General features: G+C 42.1%; 1 protein-coding gene across 6 annotated transcripts in view; it reads left to right on the top strand.

The window, feature by feature from the left end:
* Nucleotides 1-26,969, top strand: part of Agtpbp1 (ATP/GTP binding carboxypeptidase 1) — a 117,534-nt gene that overhangs the window by 8,436 nt on the left and 82,129 nt on the right. For 4 of the 6 annotated variants that reach the window (XM_038334205.1, XM_038334200.1, XM_038334202.1 and 1 more), the window contains exons 2-5: nt 11,811-11,875; nt 21,363-21,487; nt 25,567-25,634; nt 26,333-26,396. In XM_038334205.1, coding sequence (XP_038190133.1) covers nt 11,844-11,875; nt 21,363-21,487; nt 25,567-25,634; nt 26,333-26,396 — 289 coding nt within the window. In that variant the 5' untranslated portion in view covers nt 11,811-11,843. The remainder of the gene's footprint in view (nt 1-11,810; nt 11,876-21,362; nt 21,488-25,566; nt 25,635-26,332; nt 26,397-26,969) is intronic. The other 2 variants (XM_038334206.1, XM_038334204.1) reach the window with 1 other exon arrangement.

Raw genomic sequence — 26,969 nt, 5'->3', positions numbered from 1 at the left:
CATTACTGAAAGTGTTTATGAGTTGTAGAAGTTCCTTGGTAGAATTTTGGGGTTGCTTATGTAAACTGTCATATCATCAGCAGAGTTTGACTTCTTTTCTGATTTGTATCCCCTTGATCTCCTTTTGGTGTCTTATTGCTCTAGCTAGGACCTCAAGAACTCTATTGAATAGATACGGAGAGAGTGGGCAACCTTGTCTTGTTCCTGATTTCAGTGGAATCACTGGGAGTTTCTCTTCATTTAGTTGATGTTGGTTGTTGGCTTGCTGTATATTGCCTTAATCATGTTTAGGTATGTTCCTTGTATCCCTGCTCTCTACAGGACCTTTATCATGAGGGGATGTTGTGTTCTGTCAGAAGCCTTTTCAGCATCTGATGAGATGACGTGTAGTTTTTACTTTTCAGCTTGTTTATACGGTGGATTACATTGGCAGGTTTTCATATGCTGAACCATCCCTGCATCTCTGGGATGAAGCCGACTTGATCATGGTGGATGATGGTTCTGATGTGTTCTTGGAGTCGATTTGCCAGTATTTTATTTAGTATTTTTGCATCAATATTCATGAGTGAGATTGGTCTGTAATTCTCTTTCTTTGTAATGTTTTTCTGTGGTTTGGGTATCAGGGTAATTGTAGCCTCATAAAAAGAGTTTGGCAATGTTCCTTCTGTTTTCTATTGTGTGGAATAATTTGAGGAGTATTGGTATTAGTTCTTCTTTGAAAGTCTTGTAGAATTCTGAGCTAAAAACCATATGGTCCTGGGCTTTTTTTGGTTGGGAGACTTTTGATGACTGTTTCTATTTCTTCAGTACTTATAGGTCTGTTTAATTTGCTTATTTGGTCTTGATTTAATTTTGGTAAGTGATATTTATCTAGAAAGTTGTCTGTTTCAAGTTTTCCAATTTTGTGGATTACAGGTTTTCGAGATATGACCTGATGATTCTCTGTATTTCCTCCATGTCTGTTATTATGTCCCCATTTTCATTTCTGATTTTGTTAATTTGGATATTCTGTCTCTGCGTTTTGGTTAGTTTGGATAAAGGTTTTCTATTTTGTTGATTTTCTCGAAGAACCAACTCTTTGTCTCATTGATTCTTTGTATTGTTTTGTTTCTACTTTGTTGATTTCAGGTCTCACTTTGATTATTTCCTGCCGTCTAGTTCTCTTGGGTGAGTTTGCTTCTTTTTGTTCTAAAGTTTTCAAATGTTCTGTTAATTCACTAGTGTGGGATTTTTCCAGCTTCTTTTTGTTAGGCACTTAGTGCTATGAACTTTCCTCTTAACTCTGCTTTCATTGTGTCCCATACATTTGGATATGTTGTGTGGTCATTTTCATTGAATTTTAGGAAGTCTTTAATTTCTCCCTTTATTTCTTATTTGACCCATTGATGATTCAGGTGGGCATTGTTTAATTTCCATGTGTTTGTGGGTTTTCTGCAATTAGTATTGCTGTTGACTTCCAGCTTTAGACCATGGTGATCTGACCCAAGGTACATTGGGTTATTCCAATTTTTTTGAATTTGTTGAGGTTTGTTTTGTTACTGAGTATGTGGTCAATTTTTGAGAAGGTTCCATGAGGTGCTGAGAAGAAGGCATATTCTTTTATGTTTGGATGGAATGTTCTATAGATGTCTGTTAAGTCCATTTGAGTCATAACATCTGTTGGTTTCCTTATTTCTCTGTTCATTTTTTGTCTGATTGACCTGTCTAGTGGAGTATTGAATTCTCCCACTATTAGTGTGTGGGGTTTAATGTATGATTTAAGCTTTAGAAGTATTTCTTTGACATATGAGGGTACCCTTGTATTTGGGGCATAGATGCTCAGTATTGAAATTTCCTCTTGATGGATTTTTCCTGTGACTAATATGAAATGTCCTTCTTTGTCTCTTTTGACTGATTTTAGCTTGAAGTCTATTTTGTTAGAAACTAGGATAGCAACACCTGCTTGTTTCTTAGGTCCATTTGGTTGGTATATTTTTCCCAACCCTTTACTCTGAGACGATGTCTGTCTTTGAGGTTGAGATGTGTTTCTTGTATGCAGAAGAAGGATGGATTCTGTTTTCGTATCCAGTCTGTTAGCCTGTGCCTTTTTATAGGTTAGTGGAGTCCATTTACATTAAGGGATACTAATGACTAGTGATTGCTATCTCCTGTTAATTTAGTTTTCATCATTGGTGATGTTAATTTGTGCGTTTTTCCCTTCTTCGGGATTTGCTGCTATGAGACCATCAATTGTCTGTGTTTTTGTTGGTGTAGCCATCTTCCTTGGGTTGGAGTTTTCCTTCTAGTATTTTATGTAGGATTGGGTTTATGGCTAGGTATTGGTGAAATCTAGTTTTGTCATGGAATATCTTGTTTTGTCCTTCTATGGTGATTGACAGTTTTTTATTTTTATATTATTAAAAATTTCTGCCTCCTCCCTGCCTCCCATTTACCTCCTCCTTCCCCCTTCACTCCCCCTCCCTCTCGTGCCCGAAGAGCAGTAAGGGTTCCCTGCCCTGTGGGAAGTCCAATTTCCTCCCCCCTCCATCCAGGTCTAGGAAGGTGAGCATCCGAATAGGCTAGGTCCCCCCCCCCCCACACCAAGCCAGTATGTGTAGTAGGATCAAAATCCAGTGCCATTGTCCTTGGCTTCTCAGCAGCCCTCATTGTCCGCCATGTTCAGGGAGTCTGGTTTTATCCTGGGGTTTTTCAGTCCCAGTCCAGCTGGCCTTGGTGAGCTCTGATTAGACCAGCCCCACCATCTCGGTAGGTGGGTGCACCCCTCGCGGGTTCTGCCTCCTTCTGCTCCTCATTTGGACCTTGGGAGCTCAGTCTGGTGCTCCAATGTGGGGCTCTGTCTCTATCTCCATCCATCGCCAGATGAAGGTTCTCCTGGCTGTATCTTCTGGTGCTGAGATCAGGTCGGTGATTGACAGTTTTGCTGGGTATAGTAGTCTGGGCTTCCATCCATGGTCTCTAAATGTCTGCATAACGCTTGACCAGGACCTTCTGGCTTTCATTGTCTCCAATGAGAAGTCAGGTGTAATTCTGATAGGTCTACCTTTATATGTTAGTTGGCCTTTTTTCTTTGCAGCTCTTAATATTCTTTCTTTACTCTGTATGTTTAGAGTTTTGATTATTATGTGGCAAGAGGACTTTTTATTTGGATCCAGTCTATTTGGTCTTCTGTAAGCTTCTTGTATCTTCATAGGCATATCTTTCCTTAGGTTGGGAAAGTGTTCTATGATTTTGTTAAATATATTTCCTGTGCTTTTGAGTTGAACTTCTTATTCTATACCTATTATTCTTAGATTTGGTCTTTTCATGGTGTTCCATATTTCCTGGATATTTTGGATTAAGCTCTTGTTAGATTTAATGTTTTCTTTAACCGATGAGTCTATTTCCTCTATTGTATCTCTAGTGCTCAAGATTTTCTCTTCCATGTCTTGTATTCTGCTGTTCATGCTTGTGTTTGTGGTTCCTGATTGTTTTCTCATGATTTTTGTTTCTATAATTCCCTCGGTTTTTGTTTTCTTTGTTGCCTCTATTTCAGTTTTCAAGTCCTGAATAGTTTCTTTCATATGTTTGATTTCTTTTTCTTGGTTCTCTTTAAGGGATTTGCTGATGTCTTTAAATTTTTTGTTTGTCTTTTCCTCCATTTCTCCAAGGGAATTTCTCATTTCCTCTTTTAGAGTATCAAACATCCTCTTGAAGTTATTTTTTAGATCATTTTCTTCTGCTTCATCCATATTTGGTTGTTCAGGTCTTGCTGTTGTAGGGTGTTTAGGTTTTGCTGGTGTTGTGTTGCTCTTTGTAGCATGTGATCTTATCTTGTTTACTCATCTTTTCCTTTAATAGGTGTGGTTGGGACTCTCTGAGATTCTGTTGAATAATCTTCTAGGTGCCAGTGAATATAAAGCTCAGATGGTTGTTCTCTGTGATACAGTCAGTGTCACAGTTCTAGTTACCTTGTTGGTTACTCTGTGATCCTGGAGATAGTTCAGTGCTCCTGTGCTTTGCTCTGCTCCCTTGGAGTTTGCTGTCTCAGGCCTACTTTGGTCTAGGTAGCTGGCTTTGCTCTGTATCTGTAAATCCTGGTCTGGAACCCCTCATGCAGAAGTTCCTAGGTTGGAGTTGGACCTGGAAAGGTTTTTGGCTCTGGTTTACTGCCTCGGAGGTCCCAGGCTCGGGTGTGCCCAGAATCGCAGAAGACCTGCTTACTCCCTCAGAAGTCCCAGACTCTCACTCGGACCTGCAGAGGTTCCTGGTTTCTGCCTATTCCCTTTGATGTCCCAGACCAATGCCTGGACCCACAGAGGTCCTGGCTCAGGCCTACTCCTTCTGAGGACCCAGACTCATGCCTGGCCCCGCAGAGATCTCTGGTTCCTGCCTATTTCCTGGAAGGTTCCAGGTTCACTTACGCCCAGACTGGCAGAGGTCCTGGTCCAGGCCTAGTTCCTGGGAGGTCCTAGACTCACCTGGACCCACCCAGGTCCTGGCTTAGGTCTACTCCCTTGAAGGTCCCAGATTCATGTCCGGACCCTCAGCAGTCTCTGGCTCTGGCTCACTTGTTCAGCAGTTACTCCCTTGTACCTGTTCCAGTGGAGATTTCTGACTCTGGGTCAGGTCGCTGGGTCAGGTCACTGGCTCAGTCCTGGCCCATCAGTGTCCTGGGACTGGGTTGTCTTCCGGGACATGTTTTTTTCTTAGTAACAGTTTCTGATACAGGTATGAAGTGATAATATGGCTTTCAGTATCAGAACGCGTGATGGGAGTACCTTTTAATAAATCAACCTTTAGTCCACCAATAAATAAATCAACTATTATGTCTTTGTAGAAATTTTAATTTAGGTTATTGGTTAATTTTTAAATTAAGTTATTTATTTTTGGCTGCCAAGTAGTGTGATTTTCATATGTATGCCTCCTTATCACGTGTATATCTGGAAAATATTTTCTTCCAATCCACAGGTTGACTTTGCTTTGTTTATTGTTGACTTTGGTACGCATGTGATTTTTTTTTTTTTTTTTTTTTGGTTTTTCGAGACAGGGTTTCCCTGTAGTTTCTAGAGCCTGTCCTGGAACTAGCTCTTGTAGACCAGGCTGGCTTCGAACTCAGAGATCCGCCTGCCTCTGCCTCCCGAGTGCTGGGACTACAGGCGTGCGCCACCACCGCCCGGCTGCATGTGATTTCTTAAATATTTTTAAAATGTGTTTGAGTGTGGTTTTTTTTTCCCTTTTTTTTCCTCTTTTTTGGTTTTTTGAGACAGGGTGTCTCTGTGTAATAGTCCTAGCTGTTCTGGAACTAGCTCTTGTTAACCAGCCTGGCTTTAAACTCACAGAGATCCACATGTCTCTGCCTCCCAAGTGCTGGAATTAAAGACATCTGCCACCACTGCCTGGTAAAAGATTTTATTTATTCATGTATTTGTTATAGATACAGTGTTCTACTTGCATGTATGCCTACAAGTCAGAAGAGGGCACCAGATCTCATTACAGATGCTTATGAACCATCCTGTGATTGCTGGTAATTGAACTCAGGACCTTTAGAGCAGTGCTCTTAACCACTGAGCCATCTCCCTAAGCCGTTGTTGTTGTTGTTGTTTTAAGACAGGGTTTCTCTGTGTGAAGCTCTGGTTGTCCTTGAACTGGCTCTGTAGACCAGGGTGGCCTTGAACTCACAGAGATCTGCCTGCTTCTGTCTCCTGAGTGCTGGGATTAAAGGCATGCCCTACCACTGCCTGGAAAGCAATTTCTAAAAACATTTGAAAAAGATTTATTTTCAATGTGTGCAGGTGTGTTGCCTACATGTATGTTAGTGTACTATGTGTGCTGTGCCTACAGAGGCCAGAAGAGGACATCAGATCCCCTAGAACTGGAGTTTTGGATGGTTGTGAGCTGTTACTTAGGTTCTGCAAGAGCGGCCAGGGTTCTGAACCACTGAGCCATCTCTCTAATCCAAGTTTTCTTAAATTTACATAGTCAACTTATTTGTTTTGTTGCCTGTGATTTTATTCACTATCCAGTCATTACTACGGCTAGTACTGAGTGAGTTTTCCCCTAGGAGTTCCATAATTTTATGTCTTACGCCTGGGTTTTTAATTCATTAGCATAATGTTTAAAGGTTCATTCATGTTGTAGCTATAAAAAAAGCTTATTTTTATGACTGAATAATACTCTGGTTTAAATACACCACAGTTTGCTCCTGCATTCATCTGTTAGTGAACACTGGGTTGTTTCTACCTGTGTTGTGAATAATTCTGGCATGAACATTGGTGTGACATATCTGTTGGATTATTTGAGGTATAACCCAAGAAGTCAATATAATAAAGATAACTTAATTGAAAAATAGGAAAAGACCTGAGTGGACAGTTCTTCAGTAGGTGGTCAGTAAGCACATGATAAGATTCTCAAGAGAGTAATCTCTAGGGAAATACAGTCAGAATTGCAGACTGTTCCGCAGCTAGGAGGGCTGCACCATGCAGCCGGAAGCCCTGTACATCACGGGTGTGAATGGGTCTGTCACCACAGGTGTACAGGGATTGCTTTGATTGTGAAGGTGGGCTTGTTTGGTGTGATTTCTTGTTCTTTAGTGTAGGGATTTCCAAGAGTAGTGAAGGTCTTCATTGCTCATGTCCCAGAATGGCTTTCTGGTTGCTTCTTGTGCTTTATCCTCAAAACTGCTATGTTATTAAGCATATGTGTAAACTACAGTTGTTAGTGTTTAATAGTTAAGGCCATAACAACTGAACAAGGGCGATGGAACATTTCAGTTCCCTTGTAGTTAGTACAGTCTGGAAAGCTCACCCGTATTTGAAATGCCTTAGACCAGCACGGCTTCCTTTGCTTTATTTTATTTTATTTTTGTTTTTGGAAGGGAATATTTGTATAGATTTAACAAACCAAAACTATGAGTGTCCCCAAATCCAAAATTCTGATGCCTGAAAGGTATTCAGTTTGTAGATTATAGATGTTTACCTTGGAGCAAGCGTGGGAGTCAGGTGCAATGGGTTATAAAGTATGAACAGTTTTTGTTAGAATTAGAATGTCACTCTAAGTTTCTGTACACTTATAGTGTGTTTGTCCCTAAAATTATTGTATCCTGTTAGAGGAGGCAGAGGGTAACTAGGCTGTGTAATGCAGCCTCAAGCTGCAAAGGCCACACCTCTAGCCAAATGAGTGCAGTTCTGCTGTGTACTGCCCCCCTCCACTGATTTCTAGTAAAATATTGCTGTTTTTATTTACTATGAGGACCACTATTGCTTGGTGCATTTTTAAAAACTTTTAGAAAACAAAAATAACAATTTCTGATCTTTCAAAGTAATCTCTTTAGATCCCAGATTGAAACAGATTGGACAAGAAACTGAGGCCTCTGATTGTTCTGTTCCAGACGGTACTTTGTCTGTGGAGTCAGTCAGTCTTTGCCTGGCTTTCCGTCTCAATCTTTCAAAGTTACACATGTACATACAGTATGCCTATACATGAGAACATGCATATATACATGTATGTATACCACACATACATGAGTAAAAAATAACCCAAAGCTTACTTTGATATTTCATCTCACTCCAGAAAAGAAATGCAAAGAAGCTCTCTGCCAAGCCTGAAGTCCTGAGTTTGATCCTCAGAGCCCAGAGACTGGAAGGAGAGCACTGTTGCCCGGAAGTCATTTCTGCTACCCACGTGCACGCTGGGCACGCACACCCCACCCCCAGTGATCATTTCTGCTACCCACGTGCACGCTGGGCACGCACACCCCACCCCCAGTGATCATTTCTGCTACCCACGTGCACGCTGGGCACGCACACCCCACCCCCAGTGAATAAAGGAGGGTTTTGGTTTTGGTTTTTTAAAGACAGGGTTTCCCTTTGTATCCTGGCTGCTCTAGAACTTGCTCTGTGGACTAGGCTAGCCTCAGACTCAGACATCCTCCTGCCTCTGCCTTCAAAGTACTGGGATTAAAGGTGTGCCACCACCACCTGGCATGGTCCCTATCCCCTTTTGATTTTTTAAAAAGATAATGTGCTTTTTTGTTTTGTTTTGTTTTTCGAGACAGTGCTTCTCTGTAACTTTGGAGCTTTCCTGGAACTAGCTCTGTAGATCCTAAAACTCAAAGAGATCCACCTGCCTCTGTCTCCCAAGTGTGAGATTAGAGGTGTGTGCCACCATTGCCCAGCAATGTTTTTATTTTTATGTGTATGAGTGTTTTGCCTGTGTGTCCATCTGTGTATCATGTATGTGCGGGAGCATGCAGGAGTCTCTGGGAGTCAGAGAGGGCATCAGATCCCTAGAACTGGTGTTAAAGGTAATTGTTAGGCTCCATCCGGGCCTCTTAACTGCTGAGCCAACTCTCTAGCTCCAGGTAAATTTTTTTTTTTAAAAGAAAATAGACATGGAATGCTGGTGCGGATGCGGGAAGAGGTATCTTACCCACTGCTGGTTCTAGTGTGAGCTAGTGCTCCCCGTATGGGAATTATTAAAATGGACCTGATACATGACCAAGATGTACTTCTCCTGGGAGTGCACCAGAGGACTCTGATCCTACCACAGAGACACCTGCATGCATGTCCTTGCTCACTGCTCCATTATTCACAGTTGCAGGAAACCGGAACTGGCCTAGATGACCTTCAGCAGACGAGCGGATAATAAATGTGTATATCTATCAGTAAATTTTACTTAGCTGTAAAAAAGGAAAATGAAATTTGAAGGAAAATGAATGGATCTAGAAAGTATTTAAACATTTAAATATTTATGTGCGTGAGTATTTGCTTGTATATGTGTATGTGTACCACATGTGGTTGGCACTTGTGGAGGTCAGAGGGCTTGGATCCCCTGTAATTGGAGTTACAGATGGTTGTAAGTCATCATGTGGATGCTGAGAACTGAACTCAGTTTCTCTGAAAGAGCAAACTCTCTCTCTCTCTCTCTCTCTCTTTTTTTTTTTTTTTTGAAACAGGGTTTCTCTGCAGCTTTAGAGCCTGTCCTGGAACTAGCTCTTGTAGGCCAGGCTGGTCTCGAACTCACAGAGATCCGCCTGCTTCTGCCTCCCAAGTGCTGGGATTAAAGGCATGCGCCACCACCGCCCGGCTAAGAGCAAACTCTCTTAACTACCCAGCCATTTCTCTCTTAACTACCGAGCCGTCTCTCCAGCCGCCATTCTGGAATGCATCGTATGCTCTTCCTCATTTGGGAATCCTAGCTTATTCTGCTGCTTGTCTGTGCAGGTATCAGTGGAGTAAGTGTGGGCCTAGGCCATGAGACTGGACAGGAGATGACAGTGTGGGGCTGTCGAGGAGGCAAGGAGGCAGAAGGCCTCATATGAAGGGGGACAGGATGCTGTGGATGGAGTGAAGGGTACAAAGGGGTATGCACAGGGAGAGGGAGAAGAGGAGATGGAGGAGAGTCAGCAAAAACAAATTCTGTTTGAAAATGCCAGGATGAAACCTAATACTGTACTAATTTAAAAGTTTAAAAATAAAAACAAATCGTTACTCCATTTGGGCTTCTGTAACAAACTTCCCTAAGTGGGGTAGCTTTTAACCAGCATATAGTTTTGCTCATGGTTTGGAAGCTGGAAGTTCACAAGGCATTGGAAGTTTCTATAGACGGTGAATGAACAAGCCAGTTTATTTTTTTAAACACACACACGCACACACACACACTCACACACTCACGTGCACACTTTAGCAAGGATACTAACTACCATACTTGAGGGACTTTACCCCCATGACCTCATTTTGTTGCAGAAGACTGTCTCCTCAGCGCTGTCACCTTGGTGGTTACACCACCGTTCAGACCATAGCCACATGTGGTTTGTTCGTTGTGTGTATGTTGGGGTGGGGTGTGTAAGTTGGACCTCACTATGTAGCCCAGATTGGTCTTGAACTCAGTATTCCTTCTACATCAGCCTCCCATTGCTGGTATTACAAGACTTCGTCTTCATTTACTTTAGAATTATTCTGCATTAGAAGGCAGTAAGTGTTGTAGAGTCAGACATGCGCTAGGGTCTAGAGGAGGTTGGGAAAACTGAAAAAACAAAAACAAACCAAAACCCAAAACAAACAAACAAACAAAAAGCCTGGTCAACCTTTCCTTGCTTACTTGTTTAGAGAGTGCTGGGATTGCAGGCTCACCTGCCTAACCTGCCTTGTGCACTCTAGGCCAGGAATTTCTGCAACCACACCCTCCAGCCCTGGGTGGTTTCTCTTTGAGGCTGGGTCTGGTGTCCTCTATGTCACAGTGGTTTTGAACCCCAGTCCTCCTGCCTCCAGCTCTTATTTCTGGGATCGAGGGTTGTATGTCCAGGTCCAGCTTTAAATTGGAAAGGACAGCCCCTGCTTGTGCAGGCAGCAACAGGGCTTTAAAAGCTCTTATGAGGCTTTCTGCCACCTTTGGGTGCGTCCTGTCTTATTTATCCTGGAAACTGGAGAAAGTTACTTTGGCTTCATGTAGCTAACTACCTAGAGAAATAACTAAAGGGAAAAAAATGCAATTTTAGTTTCTCAGTGACTTCAAAAATGGTCCACATGGCCGGGCGGTGGTGGCGCATGCCTTTAATCCCAGCACTCGGGAGGCAGAGGCAGGCGGATCTCTGTGAGTTTGAGACCAGCCTGGTCTACAAGAGCTAGTTCCAGGACAGGCTCCAAAGCCACAGAGAAACCCTGTCTTGAAAAACCAAAAAAAAAAAAAAAGGTCCACATGTTTTTAAAATCTTAAATACATATATTTTTTGACGTACTTAACAAAGGAAACATTTTATATTTTATTGAAAAGACTTGTATTTGTATCTTTTGAATGAAACCTTAAAATCTTTATTTTTGCACATTTTCTTTGAAGTATAGCGTTATTAAATATGTATAGATGTGATTAACTTCTTAGATTCATAGCCGTTGTTTTGTTTTCTAGTGAATCAACAAAATTGTGTCTCATTAAACATTGATATATAAAATTAAAAGATATCTAGGATATTTTTTGTGACTTGTTTTAAAGTACATCTGGAAATTATAAAACTGCAAGTCGAGATGGAAGGTTGTTTAGATTACATAGTGCAGACTAAAGATGAGACCACGGCCAAGGTGGTGGTGTCAGGGAAGCCTTTCACTTTGTTTAAACAACTCGGTGTTAAAACTGTTTCCGTATAGAAATCTTCACATACTAACAGTTTGGTGACTGCACTGATCATGGGGTGCTGTGGCTGGCCTGAGTATTGATGATGCATGCACACCGTCTCAGAAATACATGACTGTATGAGCTACTTTTCAGCTGAAGCGATAAATTGCCGTGATCAAAAACAGCTTCATGAAGGAAGTTTATGTGGGCTTACAGTTCCGGAGGGTTCCAGAGGACCAGAGTCTTTAACTGTGGTGGCAAAGGCATGGCATGCAGGCCTGGGGTGGGGGCAGTTTGAGGAGGAGGAAAGGTAGAGGGGCCAAGGAACAGGAAGTAGGACAAGGTAATAACAATCCTCCTCCCCTACATAATCCCTGCAGCAAGGCTGCACCTCCTAAAGGATCCACAGCCTCCTCGAGCAGCACTACATCTGGGGGCCAAGTGTTCAGCATGTGTGAGCCCGTGGGGGACATTTTCATTCAAACTACCACATAAATGTTAAGTTTGCTTTCTGCGTTTCTGTAGCTCTAGAATTTTGATGACGTTTTTCTTGCTGCTTTTAGGTATCTCAGTAGTTCTGTATGGCAGCTGCAGTGATGGCCTCCATAGACTGACTTCCTTGTGTTCCAGTGTTCCAATCTCCCAGTTATATGGCCTTTATAACCCTAATGCCCAGGAAACAGAATTGTGTTAGGCGCCTGATAGTATTAACATTTTTCTTTCAGGTTATCTGCCATGCTGGAACGAAGTAACTCAAGATGAGCAAGCTAAAAGTGGTAGGAGAGAAAAGGTACTGCAGCCTTGATATGTGTGGATATTGGTAGATGTGTGGTGTGCAAATAATGTGCAGTACAGTTATTGGGACTGATTAAATATGCGTGTTGTGTAGTGGCATGTTGTGCATATTTCACTAATACTTTCAGTTAAAGGCTAAGCCTGGCTCACTTCCAGCGTGTCTAATGAACTAAGAGTGGTCTTACATTTTAAAATAGCTTAAAGTGTAGTACATTTTGACATGTGAAATAATAAGAAACTCAGAGACTTAGTGCACATCGTTGACATTTTATTGGTACACAGCCTACCCGCTAATTTGTTGTGGCTACATGGCCCATAACCCTAAAGAGTTTAAGTCAGACAAACCTTACTGATTAGATTGGCTATACAGCCTTGAAACAAATTAACTCTGTTATATCTGTTTTCTCTGTAAAATTGTCTTGATGTTAATGTTCTGTGGTGTCAATGGCTAAGTAATGCCTCACTGAGAAAATAAATGATGTCTTGTTAACACTGATGATAATCAAGGCTTCTGCTCTGAGGGCAGGACTGGAGCTCATGTGTTCCTGTGCATGGTTTTGCTTTTGTAGATACTATGTTATGAAATACATAACAACTTATTAGATAATGTTTATTTCTTTGAATAGTTAGGTTTTCTGGTTATTTGACATAATCATACCATAATAAATTGCGTTATTTCATTAACTGTATAGTTTCTACAGGAAGTTAGTTAGGATCTTTTTTTATATTGAAAAGTACCTCCCTCCCTCCTGTCTTCATTTCCTCATCACTCCTTTCTTCTTCCCTCCCTTCCTCTGCAAGTGCATAAATGTGGGGGCATATATGGCATGTTGTGCTTGTGGAAGTCAGAGAACAACATCTTTTGGGAGTCAGTCTGGAGATGACAAGTACCCTTACCTGCTGAGCCATCTCTCTGGCCCTAAGCCTTACTTTTCTGAGCAGGTCAAATAACTATCCTGTTTTCTCACGAGTTAGTTAAGTTGTCTAATTTATAGGACACTGCTATACACAGCTTGTAAAGCTCAGACTTCTCTTGTCAGTTTGTTTTTGGTTTCTAAAATGAATTCTACTATATATTTATTGTTTTTGTTTTAGGCTAGTCAGCTACTATACATTTTTACTGTATTAAAACAATTTATAATTTCTATTAATATTGCAGTAGTTCTTGCATTTCTGTGGTCACAACACATGACAGACAACTTACAGAGAAAATATTTATGTTAGCTCATAGTTTTAGAGCATGAAGTCCATGTCACTGTCCCGTTGACCTTGGGAAGACTATGGTGGTGGTTTGAGCATATAGAGGAGTAGTGAAGCAGATAATACACCTGCGAAAACTTACCCAGTAACTTCTAGCTGTTCCCTATTTCCTGTTTCCATAATTTTCTAAAGTAGCAGCACCTCTAGAGACCAACCATCTAAATTGTAAGCTATGGAAGCGTTACCTGTTCAAACCATGGTACTTTCCATACTGCTCGGTGAGTGACCGCTGAGTTCAGTAAGGTGGACTCAGTGCCCACAGCTGCACTCATGGAACTGTGGTCAATGAACCGTGCATCACAAAGACCTGGACACACACTTGGTGTCTGCACTGAGTATGTGCAGATCTTTTCTTGTCATTGTTTCCTAACCGTAGACTTATGATTTACACCGTATTAGATATTGTAAGGGATCTAGAGATGACCCGGAGTGTGTGTGGCTTACATAAGGAAATTGATTTGGATTTCTGTGAGGTTCTAGAAGTTCTAAGAGTATCTATACAGATAATGAAATTGAGAATTCAAAAATGTATCCGCCAAAGATCTGAATCAGGGAAAGAACAGTCTCAGGAGTTGTTTTGAATTACTTTTTATTTGAATTATATCAAAACCACATCAGTTTCCACAGGAAATTTTGTTTTTGTATTTTCTCCTATCTCCAGATGCTTTGTGGATGCTTTTTTCCTATTTTATGATTTATTTCATGGTCATGATGTGAGTCTCCTTAGCACTTGGGTCTAGCATAGTACTGTGTGCATATATGTGTGCATGTTTATGTGTGGTGAGTGTAGGCATGCATATATCACAGTGCCCAGGTTAGAGGACACACTTTAGTTTGGCATGTTTTTCTTGTTTGAGGCAAGTTCATTTCTTCTATAAAATTGTTCAAAGTAATTCTGTTTTAATTTCTATAAAAGCTAGGGAGGTTTCCTGTTCTTTTTTGATCATTTGTGTACTCTCTCTTTTTTCTTGAACAGTTTGGCTGGAAGTTTATTTTTATTGATTTTTTTTTTCCAAAAAAACCAACCTTCTGGTTTCAGTGATTTTGGGGAACTTTGTGTCTTTTGTGTTACTGTTTTCTGCTTTGCTAACCCAGAGTAGTTTTTTTTTAAATTATTTATCTTTTATGTGCATTGGTGCTTATGTGCACATATGTCTGTGTGAGGGTGTCACATCCCCTGGAACTGGAGTTACAGACAGTCATGAGCTGCCATGTGGATGCTGGGAATTGAACCTGGATCCCTGGAAGAACAGCCAGTGCTCTTAACCACTGAGCCTTCTCTACAGCCCCATTTAGAGTAGTTTGCCTCCCACCCCAAGTTAAAAAATACCTGTTGTAAGCTAAGTGACTTGAGATGTTTCCCTCCCTCCCTCCCTCCCTTTCTTTTTTTTTTTTTTTTTGAAACAGGGTTTCTCTGTGTAGCCATGACTGTCTTGGAACTCCCTCTGTAGACCAGGTTGACCTCTGAACTCAACAGAAATCCACTGCCTCCCAAGTGCTGGGATTAAAGTCATGTGCTACCACTGTCTGACAGTATATTTCTTTTCTGATTGGGCTATTAATTAATCAATTAATTAATTTTCTTCTTTGTCACGGCATTGCATATCTGATTAATTCTAATGTTTTGTTTTTATTCAGTTCAAGATTACTTTTTAAAAAGACTGATTTTTATGCATTTATATATATGGGTGTTTTGTCTGCATATAGTCTTCATACCAAAAGAAGCCATCAGGTACTACAGTTACAGGTGGCTGTGAGCTACCATTTTGGTGCTGGGAACTGAACTCATCATGACTCTGGAAGAGCAGCCAATAAGCAGCCAGTGCTTCTCACCACTGAGGCATCTCTCTAGCTCCCTTGTGATTACTTTTAATTCTGTTTTAAAATTTCCTTTTATCTGTGTTTTAAAGTGTTAATTTCTAAGTATGTGAGGAATTTTCAGTGGTTTTAACTGATGTTATTTTAGTTTATTTGTGGATGAGAAGATGCACTGTCTGATGGAGTTCTTTTGACACTGTGTAGCTACGCTTCCCCGTGGAGCGAGCTCCATCCATGTTGACACTGTGTAGACACTGTGTAGCTGCGCTTCCCCTTGGGGAGCATGCTCCATCCGTGTTGCATGTGTTTGTGCTTCCCTGTGGAGCATGCTCCATCCATGTTGTATGTGGATGTGCATCCTGCTGCTGGAGGCCCTGGGAATAGCCAGTCACACTGATGTGTGCTATATTCAGATACTTCATCGCTCTCCCACTTCTGTCTGTTGATATTGGGATCTCCATAAATTTGCTTTTATGTTCTGTAAATTTTGCTTTATAAATTTTGAAAGTATTATGTTTTTAAGAAGTTATCAAGGCTTGATCATTACAAAATGTCCTTTGTTCCTGGTTGCCTCCTCTCCTCTCCTTTCTCTCTTAAGTCTATTTTTCTGATGTTAATATAACCACTCTAGCTTTTAAAAACAATTAGAATTAACATATATATCCACAATCTTTATTTTACAAGTTTTATTACAAGTTTTATTTTATGTGTATATATGAATGTCTTCATGTCTGTCTCTGTACTGTGTGCTTGGTGCCCTCCAAGGTGTGAAGTGGGCATTGGATTTTTTGAACTGGAGTTAAAGACAGTCATGAACTGTTCTTTGGATTCTGGGAATTGAACCCAGGTCCTCTGGAAAGGCAGCCAGAATTCTTTAACCCTGAGCTATCTCTCAGCCCCTATTGATTTACTTTTTGTCTACCTTTCCTTCAAGGAAATATTATTTTTATTCTACTATTTTAGAATATATTTTATTTTGAAATTAAAATATAGTTCAATTACATAATTTTTCTTCTTTTCACTCGGCCCTCCAACCCCTTCCATGTAACCCTATCATATTCTCTCTCAAATTCATAGCTTCTTTTTCTTTAATTGTTGACATATATTCCAAAATGTATAAATAGCCTGCTTAGTCTATACAGTGTTGCATGCATACATGTATGTATGTATACATGTATGTATGTGTGTGTGTGTGTGTGTGTGTGTGTGTGTGTGTATGTTTTCAGGGTTGACCACTTGGAATTAGATAACCATTTGAGGGGGTTCTTCCAGGGGAAGGCTGTTTCTTGCACTCTCAGCCATCCTTAGTTGCCCATAGTTCTTTGTCTAGGGCTGGAGCCCCAGGAGAGTCCCCCACCATGTTGCATGTCTGTTGGTATTGTCCACGCTCAGGTCTTCTTTAGGCAGCCATGTTGATGAGCCCTCATGGGTGGTAGGTAGCTTTTCTGTCATTTATAGAAGACATAACCTCACAGTACACTTGCTGTTCTGCTGGAGTCTCCCCTCCTGTTCCACAGTGTTCTCTGAGCCGCGGGTACCATAGTTGTGTTGTCGGTGCGTCAGCTGGGGCTGGCACCACCTGTTCTCTGCTTTGTGGGCGGATGTGACTTTCATTAATGGTCTTCATCTGTTGCAAAGTGAAGGTTGTTTGTTTTGATGAGGGATAAGAGTGACACTTATCTGTGGGTATAAGGATGATATTTAGAATGTCGTTAGGAATTACTAGATCCAAGATCCATGACCTCACTAACTCCGAGTATTGGCTGGGTTTCCCTTGTGTTGAAAGTGCCTTACGTCCAATTAGAGAGCTGTTAGTTACCACCAAGAAATGCCACATCCCACACTTGGGGCTGTTGTGCTGTACTGGTTGCTGTTGTGATTTGTAGGCATCATAACTGGGCAGGACTATTGGCTGCTTTCTTCCCTTCCTAGCTTGTGTGGGACTTTCTTGGTACCATGAGAGCGAGTCCTCTGGGCTGTGTCTGAAGTGCAGTGTGTCTCCAGTAAAATGACTTGTCTTCCGTCTCTGGGAGCAGCCAAGGAAACAGCAGTAGCATGTAGTCTACTTGAACTCCCTTGACTAACAGCCCAAAGGGGGCTTCTCATGCCCAGTATGGGGATTTTTGTTAGTTTATGTTTCTTGGAGAGGAGTGTTGTCAACCCAGGTGGGAAAATTTTAAACTGTGTATCTGTACAAACATAGGCTTATATGTAATTTTAGATAAGTATATATGTGTATATATATATATATATATATATATATATATATATATATATAATGACTTTTTCAGACATCATTACTGTCATTTCCCCCTCATCCTGCCCTCTCGTCCTGGGTTGACTGCCCTTCCCTTTTGTAATTTAAACCCTCCCCTATTTTTTTCATTTATCTGTTCAGATCACTTACATCCTGCACTTCTCGAGTGCTCCTTGGATAGTCTCTTTATACTCATCAGGTTTCCGTGCTTACTCTTTATTAAAAACTGTGAGATTGTTTTGTTTATAACTTTGAGGATATTTAATAGAAAAAATATATATTTATCTAGATTTTATAGTGAGGGACTGAGGCACTAATTATGGACATTTATAGACAAAATATCTTTCTAATTTGCTGTCGTTGTTTTTAAACAGAGCCTCAGGTATTCATAGTCAGCCTTAGACTTAATGTGTGGCCAAGGGTGGCCTTGCACTTCTGACCCCCATACTTCCCCTTCCCAGGAGCATCTGAAGTGACTGTTGTGCACCATCACAGCTGGCCCCATGGGGCTGGGAATTGAGTCTAGGGTCACATATCAACTGAGCCTCATGCCTAGTGTTGAAGAGGCTCTTTAAAGAAATAAGGCATGGATGCTTCAGTCTTGGTATACCACATGCAACTGAAGTTAATAAAACCTGGAAGACCATGCTATGTTCCATTATGATTTTTTTTTAAAAAGCACAAACTTAAGTAGTTCATTTGTGCTTAAAATACCCATCACACAGTAGGTGCTTTTATCTTTCCATTTTGAGCATCTTTCTGACCACCTTCTTGCTCAGAAGGTGGCCACCGGACAGTGTGGCACTCACTGCCACAGTGAACCAAGGACAATAGCTGCTGTTCTCACACACTCAGCACAGCTGTTGTTAGCTTCCCAGACCTGCCTAGGACTGGGCTCTCAGCATGTCACCTCCCTCTCCCTGAGGAGCTATTGGCAGCTAATGGTGACTGAAAGAGGAGAAAAGCTTCTTCAGGGATCTAGCCACTCAGAAGTTGCCCATGCTCTAGTAAACAATCTCCCACCCATGCTCTTGCGAGCAGACAATTTTAATTAAACTTGGTTGGCCACACCCAGAAGACATGAAGGCAGGAGGCTGGACTTTTTGAGGAAGAAGGATTTCTCAGGAAAGGGAAGTGGACGAGAGAGGAATGGGAGACTTGTGAAAACGACTAGAGTCAGAAGGTCTCCCCTTGTTTGCTCATCAGCTGCAGGTGATCGGGAAGCAGTTTGATTGAATACATCAATCCCTGCAAATTCCGGACTCTTCCTGGCTCTGGCCTGACAGCAGGTGGGGGTTGGGGCAGGTAGAGTCTGGGTGTGGGGAGGAAATGGAAATTGCAGAATGTCTTGAGTGTGGTGAGGAAAGCATTAGACACTTGCCTTTGAGAATAGGGAACACAGTTCTCGCAAAGGAGTTAATGTTGTTAACCCTGGTTGACCTATGGATAAAGAGGGATAAATGGTAGGGTAGCATGTAGACTATGTAGATCATTCTTTCAGGCTTACATTTGTTTACGAGTGTCACAATGGAGTGGAGATTATCTGTTTATAATCTGCTATCTGGGTTTTGTGTCTGTTGAAGGTTTTACATTATTTTGTGCTGTTTTACTGCTCTGGTAATTGATATAATTATATATAAGTACTAGGCTGATGAGATGGGTCAGGAGGTAAAGGCAGTTGGCACCAAGATTGACACCCTAAGTTTGAACCTGGGGACCCACATAGTAAAAGGATAGAACCAATTCCTTCAAGTTCCCCTCTAGCCTCCACAGTTAATAAATATCTCCTCAATGGATTTAAAATTTACACATAAACAACAGACATTGAACTTAGAGAAGAGTACAGTGTAACTGATAAAGCCTTGTGTGAGATGAGCTATAGGCTGAGCTGATGGAGGAGAGGCCCAAAATGCAGTAGGAGCATAGGTTCAAATGTGCTACTGCCATGTTTAAGGGTTGTTCAAGGCCAGCAGAGTGACTCTGCTTTTCCTGGTGTATCACTTCTGTTTGTCTCTGAGCATTTTCTCCACTTCTTAACATCATATAACCAGTAGAAATGGGAGCAGATAAAGATAAATTGCCTTTCTCATGTGTGCTTACATCTCATTTGGCTAGGACTTAGATACATGGTCATATGTTGTGTGGCAGTCACAGGACTAATCATAGATATTTGAGTTCTCTTCCTTTGGGCACTGGCCCAGTTTCATTGCTGTCACTGTGATGAAATATTCTTACAAAAAAAACAACGTAGAGAAAAGCGTTCATTTTAGCGTAGAGCTCAGTGTTACAGTCCATGGTATCGGGGAGTCAAGCAGTGGGAGTGCTGTGGTGTCATCCATGATGGGTTACGTCCTCCTACATCATTTGCATGGCCAACCCGATCTAGACATTCTGTATTACAGCTCTTCCTGGCAGCTACAGGTTGTGTAAGTGGACATTTAAAACTAACATCACGACACATTCAGATATATTTTCTTTAAAACCCACTGTGTGACTTGTTGAGGAAGTAGTGAAAAGAAGCGAAAGGCATTTCTGATCTCCAGAAGGCAGACGAGGGGTTTAAAAGGCACCATGTGTGAGGAAAGGGAGAGAAGAGATGGGGACAGCTGGCTTGAGATCCTAGCTAGTGTGTGTGCTGGCGGATCTGATCTAGTAAGAGGAAGTTTGATGGCATTGTTATCATCATCGTTGTTAGCACCACCATCTCCTCCTCCTCCTCATCCACCTCTTCCTCCTCTCTGTTTCTGAGACAGAGTCATTTGTGTAGCCCTGGCAGATCGTCACTTAGGGTTTCTGTTGCTATGATAAGACACTATGAGGAAGGCAGCTTACAGAAGAGGTTTTTTTTTTTTTTTTTTTTTTTTTTTTTTGAGCTTATAATTTCATAGGGCCCATGATGGCAGAGGGGAGGTAGCAGGTTCAGGTAGCCAGAACAGCAGCTGAGCGCTCATATTTTGAACCCCAACCAGAAGGCCAAGAGCACACTAGGCATGGTACAAGTCTTTTGAAACCTCAAAGCCTGTCCACAGTAACACACATCCTTCAGCAGGGCCACAGTCCTCAGTCTTCTCCAAAGAGTTCCACCTACGGGAACAAAGTGTTCAAACATTTGGGCCTGTGGGAACATTCTCATTCACAGATGGTCAGTCAGATCAGACACAATCCAACACACCAGCCAAAGGGAGTGTGACAATTGTGTTGTTACTGTGTGTGTAACATGTGTGGGAGTGCACATGCTCTGTGGTGTGTGAGGTCAGTGAACCACTGTGGAGTTGGTTCTCCAAAAAGAGGTTTTAAGAAAGAGAATATATTGCTTTTCTGCCAAAAATCCAAGCCAAGTCAAAGAACTGGAAAGCCCAAGCTGTCCGAGAACTTGCTGGCTCTGAGTGGTGAGTGGCCCTGTGCTGCCGCTGGTCTCCATTCGCAGCCCTGACTGCTGTTCTTCTTGCCGGCTGTGGTAGCTAGTGCAGCCACGTGGCCATCTCTGAGCCCAGCAGGCATGTTCTTGTCTTGGAGCTCTGGTGGCTGTGACCCTATCTGCTGCAGTCTATGTGGCTCACATCTTACTGTTGGGTATGGCTGTCCAGCGAGGTGAGCGTGGAGACTGTCCCACCTCGTACATGTGTATCTTCCACCCTCCCTCCAGATCACTTCCTACCACCTGAAAAGCTGTGTAATTCATGCATACACTTATTTGACTTGTGTGTGAGAGGTACATTTTTTATTTTATTTTATTTTTTTTAAAGATGATGTCTTACTCTATACCCAGTGTGGCCTGGAACTTGAGGTAGCTCTTTTGCCTCAGCCTTCCAAGTTGTGGGTTTACTGATAACAGTTCTGTAAAAAGCATGGAGTAGGGCAGGAGAACAGGGTTTCAGTTTTGAGAAGAGCGGAGGAAGTACAAAGCCTTGGAAAGTAGAAAACTTGGCAGGTGTGATAGGGGATTCCTGGATGGGTGAATGCATGTTCGTTGTTTGTGATTTGCTGAAACAGAGTGTGTTTTCCAGTCAGAAGTTAGCAGCGGTTATAGAGGCAGTGAAGGGCTGTGGCATAGAGTGGTTAATGTTTAAACAGTGGCCTCTCTGAGAAACATTCTCTTTGCAGCTGGCACAGAACCCACACTAATGGAGAGCCATGTTCTTTGTAGCCTTACCAATAGTTCTCGGGTTGTCGGGCTCCTGGCTCAGCTGGAGAAGATCAATACGGACCCCACAGAGTCGGATAATGTCAGATATGTCACATCCAAGATTCTGCATCTGGCCCAAAGTCAAGGTAGGCTGAAATCAATCCCTTCTTGTTTTTGGAATACTTTTTCAGTTCTTTAAAAGTAGATACTAAGAATGTTCTGAGTTTTGATATGAAGAATATTCCAGTTTTTGAGAATTAATGATTTTCTGTAAAAAATGGCCTTTCTCAGCCTGACTTAAGGAAGTAGGAAACTGAATGACTTTGGAGGAAATTGATTGTCAGTGCACCTTTTTAGATTTGATCCCTGATCAGATGCCTGAGAAACAGATTATGGAGAAAATATGTATTTTGACTCTGCTTCAGAGGCACAGTTCATGGTCAGCTGGCATTGCTTTCAGGAGGCCGCACGCTGCAGTGGAAGAGTGTGGGGAGCTAAGTTGTTCCCTTCACAACAGTCAGTGAGCAGAGAGAGCCTGTGTGTGTGCGTGTGTGTGTGTGTGTGTGTGTGTGTACACATCCCTCATCTTATCCTGTTGGAAACCCCAGTGTGTCGGGTAGAGATGCCTGCACTCTCCACTTAGATGTCCCAGCATCTCAGCCCAGAGCAGTCTTCACTCAGCACTGAAACATATTTTGTACCCAATGTCCAAAGAAGATCATAGTTTTACATTTCCTTCTGACACGACATCACTGGCCCTGGTAAAACCACATCCATAACAGTTTCCCGCCTAGGTCTCAACAGTTCTGGTCCTCTCAAGTCTAAGCCTGAAGGCTCTCCGGAGACTCACTCTGCTGTGAGCCCGCAGGACCCACTTGCGTCCACTGCACAGTTCCAATCCTAGTCAACTGCTCAATTCTGTTGCTTATTGCCTGACATGTGGTGCATGTGCTAGCATGATGTGAGCTCTTACATGCTGGGATCATCCTGTCTGTGCAGTGTTCCCAGCTGTAGCCCGCTGGGATCATCCTGTCTGTGCAGTGTTCCCAGCTGTAGCCCGTCTGGCTTCTTCCCTGTGGGGCTTTGCTTTTTGCTTGCAAATTTACTCAGCAGGTGTCCTTGTTCTTGGGATCTTTATCACGCAGGTCCTGAGAACATTTATTGAAAAGGCTAACAGATTGAAGCACAGGAATGGATTTTGTTGTAAGGAGGCCAAGAAACTATGATGTTTATTTTTTTATTTTATTTTTTTTTTAATTTTTATATCTTTTGGAGTTTTTGAGATAGGGTTTCTCTATGTAACTACCCTAACTGTCCTGGAACTCACTTTGTAGACCATGCTGGCCTCGACTTCACAGAGATCTGTATGCCTTTTTCTCCTAATAGATGGGATTAAAGGCATATGCCACTACTGCTTGGCAAACGATGGCGTTTAAAGGATTTTCCACATGAATGTCAAAGTCATGGAGAACCTGGAGTGGAGTGGAAAACTGCTAGTTTAACAGTTTGTTTTCATTTAGTGTCTAGAATCATAAGATGATGGTTCAGGCTGATGAAGAGCTAGAGACGCATTGGACTGTGCCCACAGGCAGAGGTTCCCACTGTTTGCAGCTACAGTGCAGTGGCTCTGGTGATGCAGAGCTCCGCGTCTTCTGAGGATGTCTCCAGCATTAGTGTGAATAGTGACTTGGCTGTAGTGAGACACCAGCCTTATTTCTATACCAAGATGACTCTTTGAAACAGTATTTTCTTTTCTTTTTTCCCCTTTGAGGCAGGGTTTCTCTCTGTAACAGACCTAGCTGTCCTGGGACTAGCTCTTGTAGACCAGGCTGGCCTCAAACTCACAGAGATCCACCTGTCTCTGCTTCCCGACTGCTGGGATTAAAGGCATGTGCCATCACTGCCTGGCTTTGTTTTCTTGTAAAATCTAGTAATTTTTTTGGTGGGGACAGAGGGCTGAGGAGTGGAATATATACTTAAAAAAAAGAATTTCAGTTTATGAGCACAGTATGTCTGGAGGTGAGTTTCCACGGTGTTTAGCACTAGCAGAATGTCGCAGGGGTATTATGTCTTCATGCCATTTGTGGAGATGCATGGTTTCTCTAAGTTGTGACCATCCCGTGGACTGGTGAAGACAGGGCTGTGTCCTGGTATAGCGCATGGCACCTGCCACGAGCAGGGTCCCACTGCAGCCTCTGCTCCTGTGTGAGAGCATCGCCCTGGGCAAGCGTAGACTGCGTAGGAAGCAGAACTTAATTCCAAGGGGAAGTCCTCAGAGTAGAACTTAATAGTTTTGAGAAATCAACACAGAAGAAGGCAGTGAAGGGAGAAATAAATGTTAGAGACTTGAAATCCTTGTGGAAAACTGTAGTGTTAGTCTTTCCCATAAATATCCTACAGTTGAGTTTTTCTCTCATGTAGCCCTCTGCTCCTGAACTGCCTTGATTATCTCCGTAGGAAACACAGAATTTAGCTCTCCTGTCTTTGAAGCTTAGAATATATACTACATTGATACTGGATCCTTTTTCTTTCACTTTTTATACTTCAGAATATTGAGATTAATGTTATGGTCCCCTGCATTAACAGTTCTGACATCAATGTCCAAGTCTGAAAAAGTAGAAAAGGGCTCAACCTCTGAGTGCAATGGCTGTGTTCTGAGAGGTCTGCAGACTCGGTAGAGGCGGGAGCTCCAGGTCTGTCTCGTTCCTTCTCTTCTCAACTTCCCTGTTCCCGGAGCAGAGAGAATGTAGGTGAAATACACGGAATAGGAATAGTTGGTTCTTTATGGTTGTGAACTTTATCTCTCTGTGAATCAAAGAATAGTAAAGAAGATGCAGGGACTTCAGAGTAAAACAGAAGTATTGGCCGAGTTCCCACCCCAGTAATAAGGACAGGCATTTGAGTGAGAGCATCTGCAGCTTCCTTTGGTGGTTCATTTATGTGATTCAGAATTTTGATCTAAGTATTAAATACAATGGAAATGTTTGAAAATGGCCTGAGGTTTCTGCCATTACTGGTTTTGATGAGCTGTTCTTCAGTTCTGCTCATAATGGTTGAAAAGTCTTCCATCATAATCTCCCCCGTTTACAACTCACTGCCAGTTCTAATTTTAAGATTTTGGAAGGATTGGCGGGGACTTTTCCTAAACTATGATATTTAAGAAGAGAAAGTCTTGCTAACTGAAAATGGAATCCCATCCACAGGATAGAATGAAAAGCTTTAGAGGAGCCGGGCGGTGGTGGTGCACGCCTTTAATCCCAGTACTTGGGAGGCAGAGGCAGGCGGATCTCTGAGTTCGAGGCCAGCCTGGTCTACAAGAGCTAGTTCCAGGACAGGCTCTAGAAACTACAGGGAAACCCTGTCTCGAAAAACCAAAAAAATAAAAAAAGCTTTAGTACCTAAGTTCATTCACACACACACATACACACACACACACAAGTGTGGTAGCATGCCCTTGTAACCCTGGCCCTGGTAGATATATCTGCCTATCCAGAAAACAGGGAGGTCCAGATTCAGAGAGAGAGAGAGAGAGAGAGAGAGAGAGAGAGGGAGGGAGGGAGGGGGGGAGGGAGGGAGGGAGGGAGGGAGAGAGAGAGAGAGAGAGAGAGAGAGAGAGAGAGCGCCTGTCTCAAGGGAATCAGGTAAAGAGTGATAGGAGAGGGTACCTCTGGTCTCCGTAGTACATGCACACATAAACATATGAACTCACATGAGCACACACAAACTTAAAAACTTTTTGCTTCAAAGGACGCTCTTACTTAAATTGAGAGCTATTGCAGAATGGAAGATTTTCAAGTCACGTGTCTGATACTGGACTTGCATTTAGAATATAGAAGAATTCAACAACAGCAAAAGACAAGTCACCCGATTAAAAATGGACTTAACATTCAGGTGGTGGTGGTGCACACCTTTAATCCCAGCATTCGGGAGGCAGAGGCAGGCAGATCTCTGTGAGTTCAGGGCCAGCCTGGTCTACAAGAGCTAGTCCCAGGACAGGCTCTAGAAACTACAGGGAAACCCTGTCTCGAAAAACCAAAAAAAAAAAAAAAAAAAAAAAAAAAAAAAAAAAAAGCTTTAGAGGGATGAGCATCCATGAGTCAGCTTAAAGTGTTTACAGTGTTAGCTATATCTAACAAAATGTTACGGGTTTTTTTTTTTTTTTTTTTTTTTTTTTTGTGTGTGTGTTTTTGGTTCACATTTAAAGAAATCATTTTTTACCTTTCAGAAAAAACAAGGAGGGAAATGACAACCAAAGGTTCTACGGGCATGGAAGTTCTGTTGTCAACATTGGAGGTACGCACCACAGCCGTAGTGGTAGGACTGTCACAGAGGGTTTGTTGAGTTACACACACACAAGTACACTAATATGTATTACGTAAACATATATTTCTAAATTATTATACTAACTTAAAATTTAATCTTAGATATTTTAAAACATTTTGTTACTATTCTGTCTGTGACAGAGAGCACACCTGCCATGACTCATGTGGACCAGAGGACATTTTGTGGAGTCGGTTCTCCTCCTACCTTGATGTGGGCTCTGAGGATCAGAGACACTGCAGAGCCGTCAGAATGGCCTTGATTTTAGTTATTGTTTTAATTATCTGTCTGTGTCTGTGTGCATGTGCATGTTCATGTGAGTGCAGGTGCCCATGAAGGCTCGAGGTGTTGGACCCCCAGGATCCCTAGGTGCTTGTGAGCTGTTTAACTGATGACGGTTCAATTCCAAGGACCCACATGGTAGAAGGAGAGACTCTGTGTCTGCAGTTGTCTCAGGAACTCCATGCCCACCTCCATATACATAAATAAGTAAATGTAAGAAAAATGATAAAGATATTGAAATTTTAATATGAGTATAGTAGAGGTCAATATAATTGGGCCTAGAGAAATTGGAAAAGTCATTTGTTAGACATAGGTAGTTACCAGCAGGTTAAAATAGTTGAAACCAAAAAACCAGTGTTTTAATAAAGCAAATCATCTGTTTGTTTCAGAACACGAAAGATCTTCAAACTATACTTAATATCTTAAGCATTCTTGTCGAGCTGGTATCTTCTGGTGAGTTTTGATTTACTTTGGTTTGAGTTGTGTTTGTAAGTAGTGACCAGCTTTGTATCTTATGTACTTAAAGGTTCTTGAGGTTAAAGTTGTGGAAGTGAAATGCCCTGTCCTTGTTGTTGCTCCTTGTGTGGGGAATGTGTGTGCTAGCAGAGGGCACTTTCTTACTCTCCTCCCCCATGTTCCTTCAAGCATGGTCTGACCCTGGAGCTGAAGGGTTTCAGCTAGGCTGTTAGCCAGCAGATCCCATGTCCACAGCGCTGTGAGACTGTGCTCAGCTTACTCCATGGGTGGCTGAGATGGCCTTAGGGTTGGTTGCACAGCAAGCTCTTACCCGCTGGGCCATCTCTCCAGGGCAGTGCTTTATTTTTGACATCTTCAGATACTCCTCAAAATTTCCTTGCCTACTTATACAGCACCTTAACCCTAGAATTTTAGTGTCGTTTGTGTTTGTTTTTGTATATTGCATTTTAAATAAATAAGTGAAATGAAATAAAATAGGAGCAAGGTATGAAGGCACATTTCTGTCTTCCCAGCCTTCACAAAACTGGTGTAGGAGGATCACAGATTTTA

The sequence above is a fragment of the Arvicola amphibius genome, chromosome 6 (assembly GCF_903992535.2).
Source record: "Arvicola amphibius chromosome 6, mArvAmp1.2, whole genome shotgun sequence".
Taxonomy (NCBI): domain Eukaryota; kingdom Metazoa; phylum Chordata; class Mammalia; order Rodentia; family Cricetidae; genus Arvicola; species Arvicola amphibius.
Note: the sequence above shows the minus strand (reverse complement) of the source record. Positions and strands in the feature narration are given on the sequence as shown.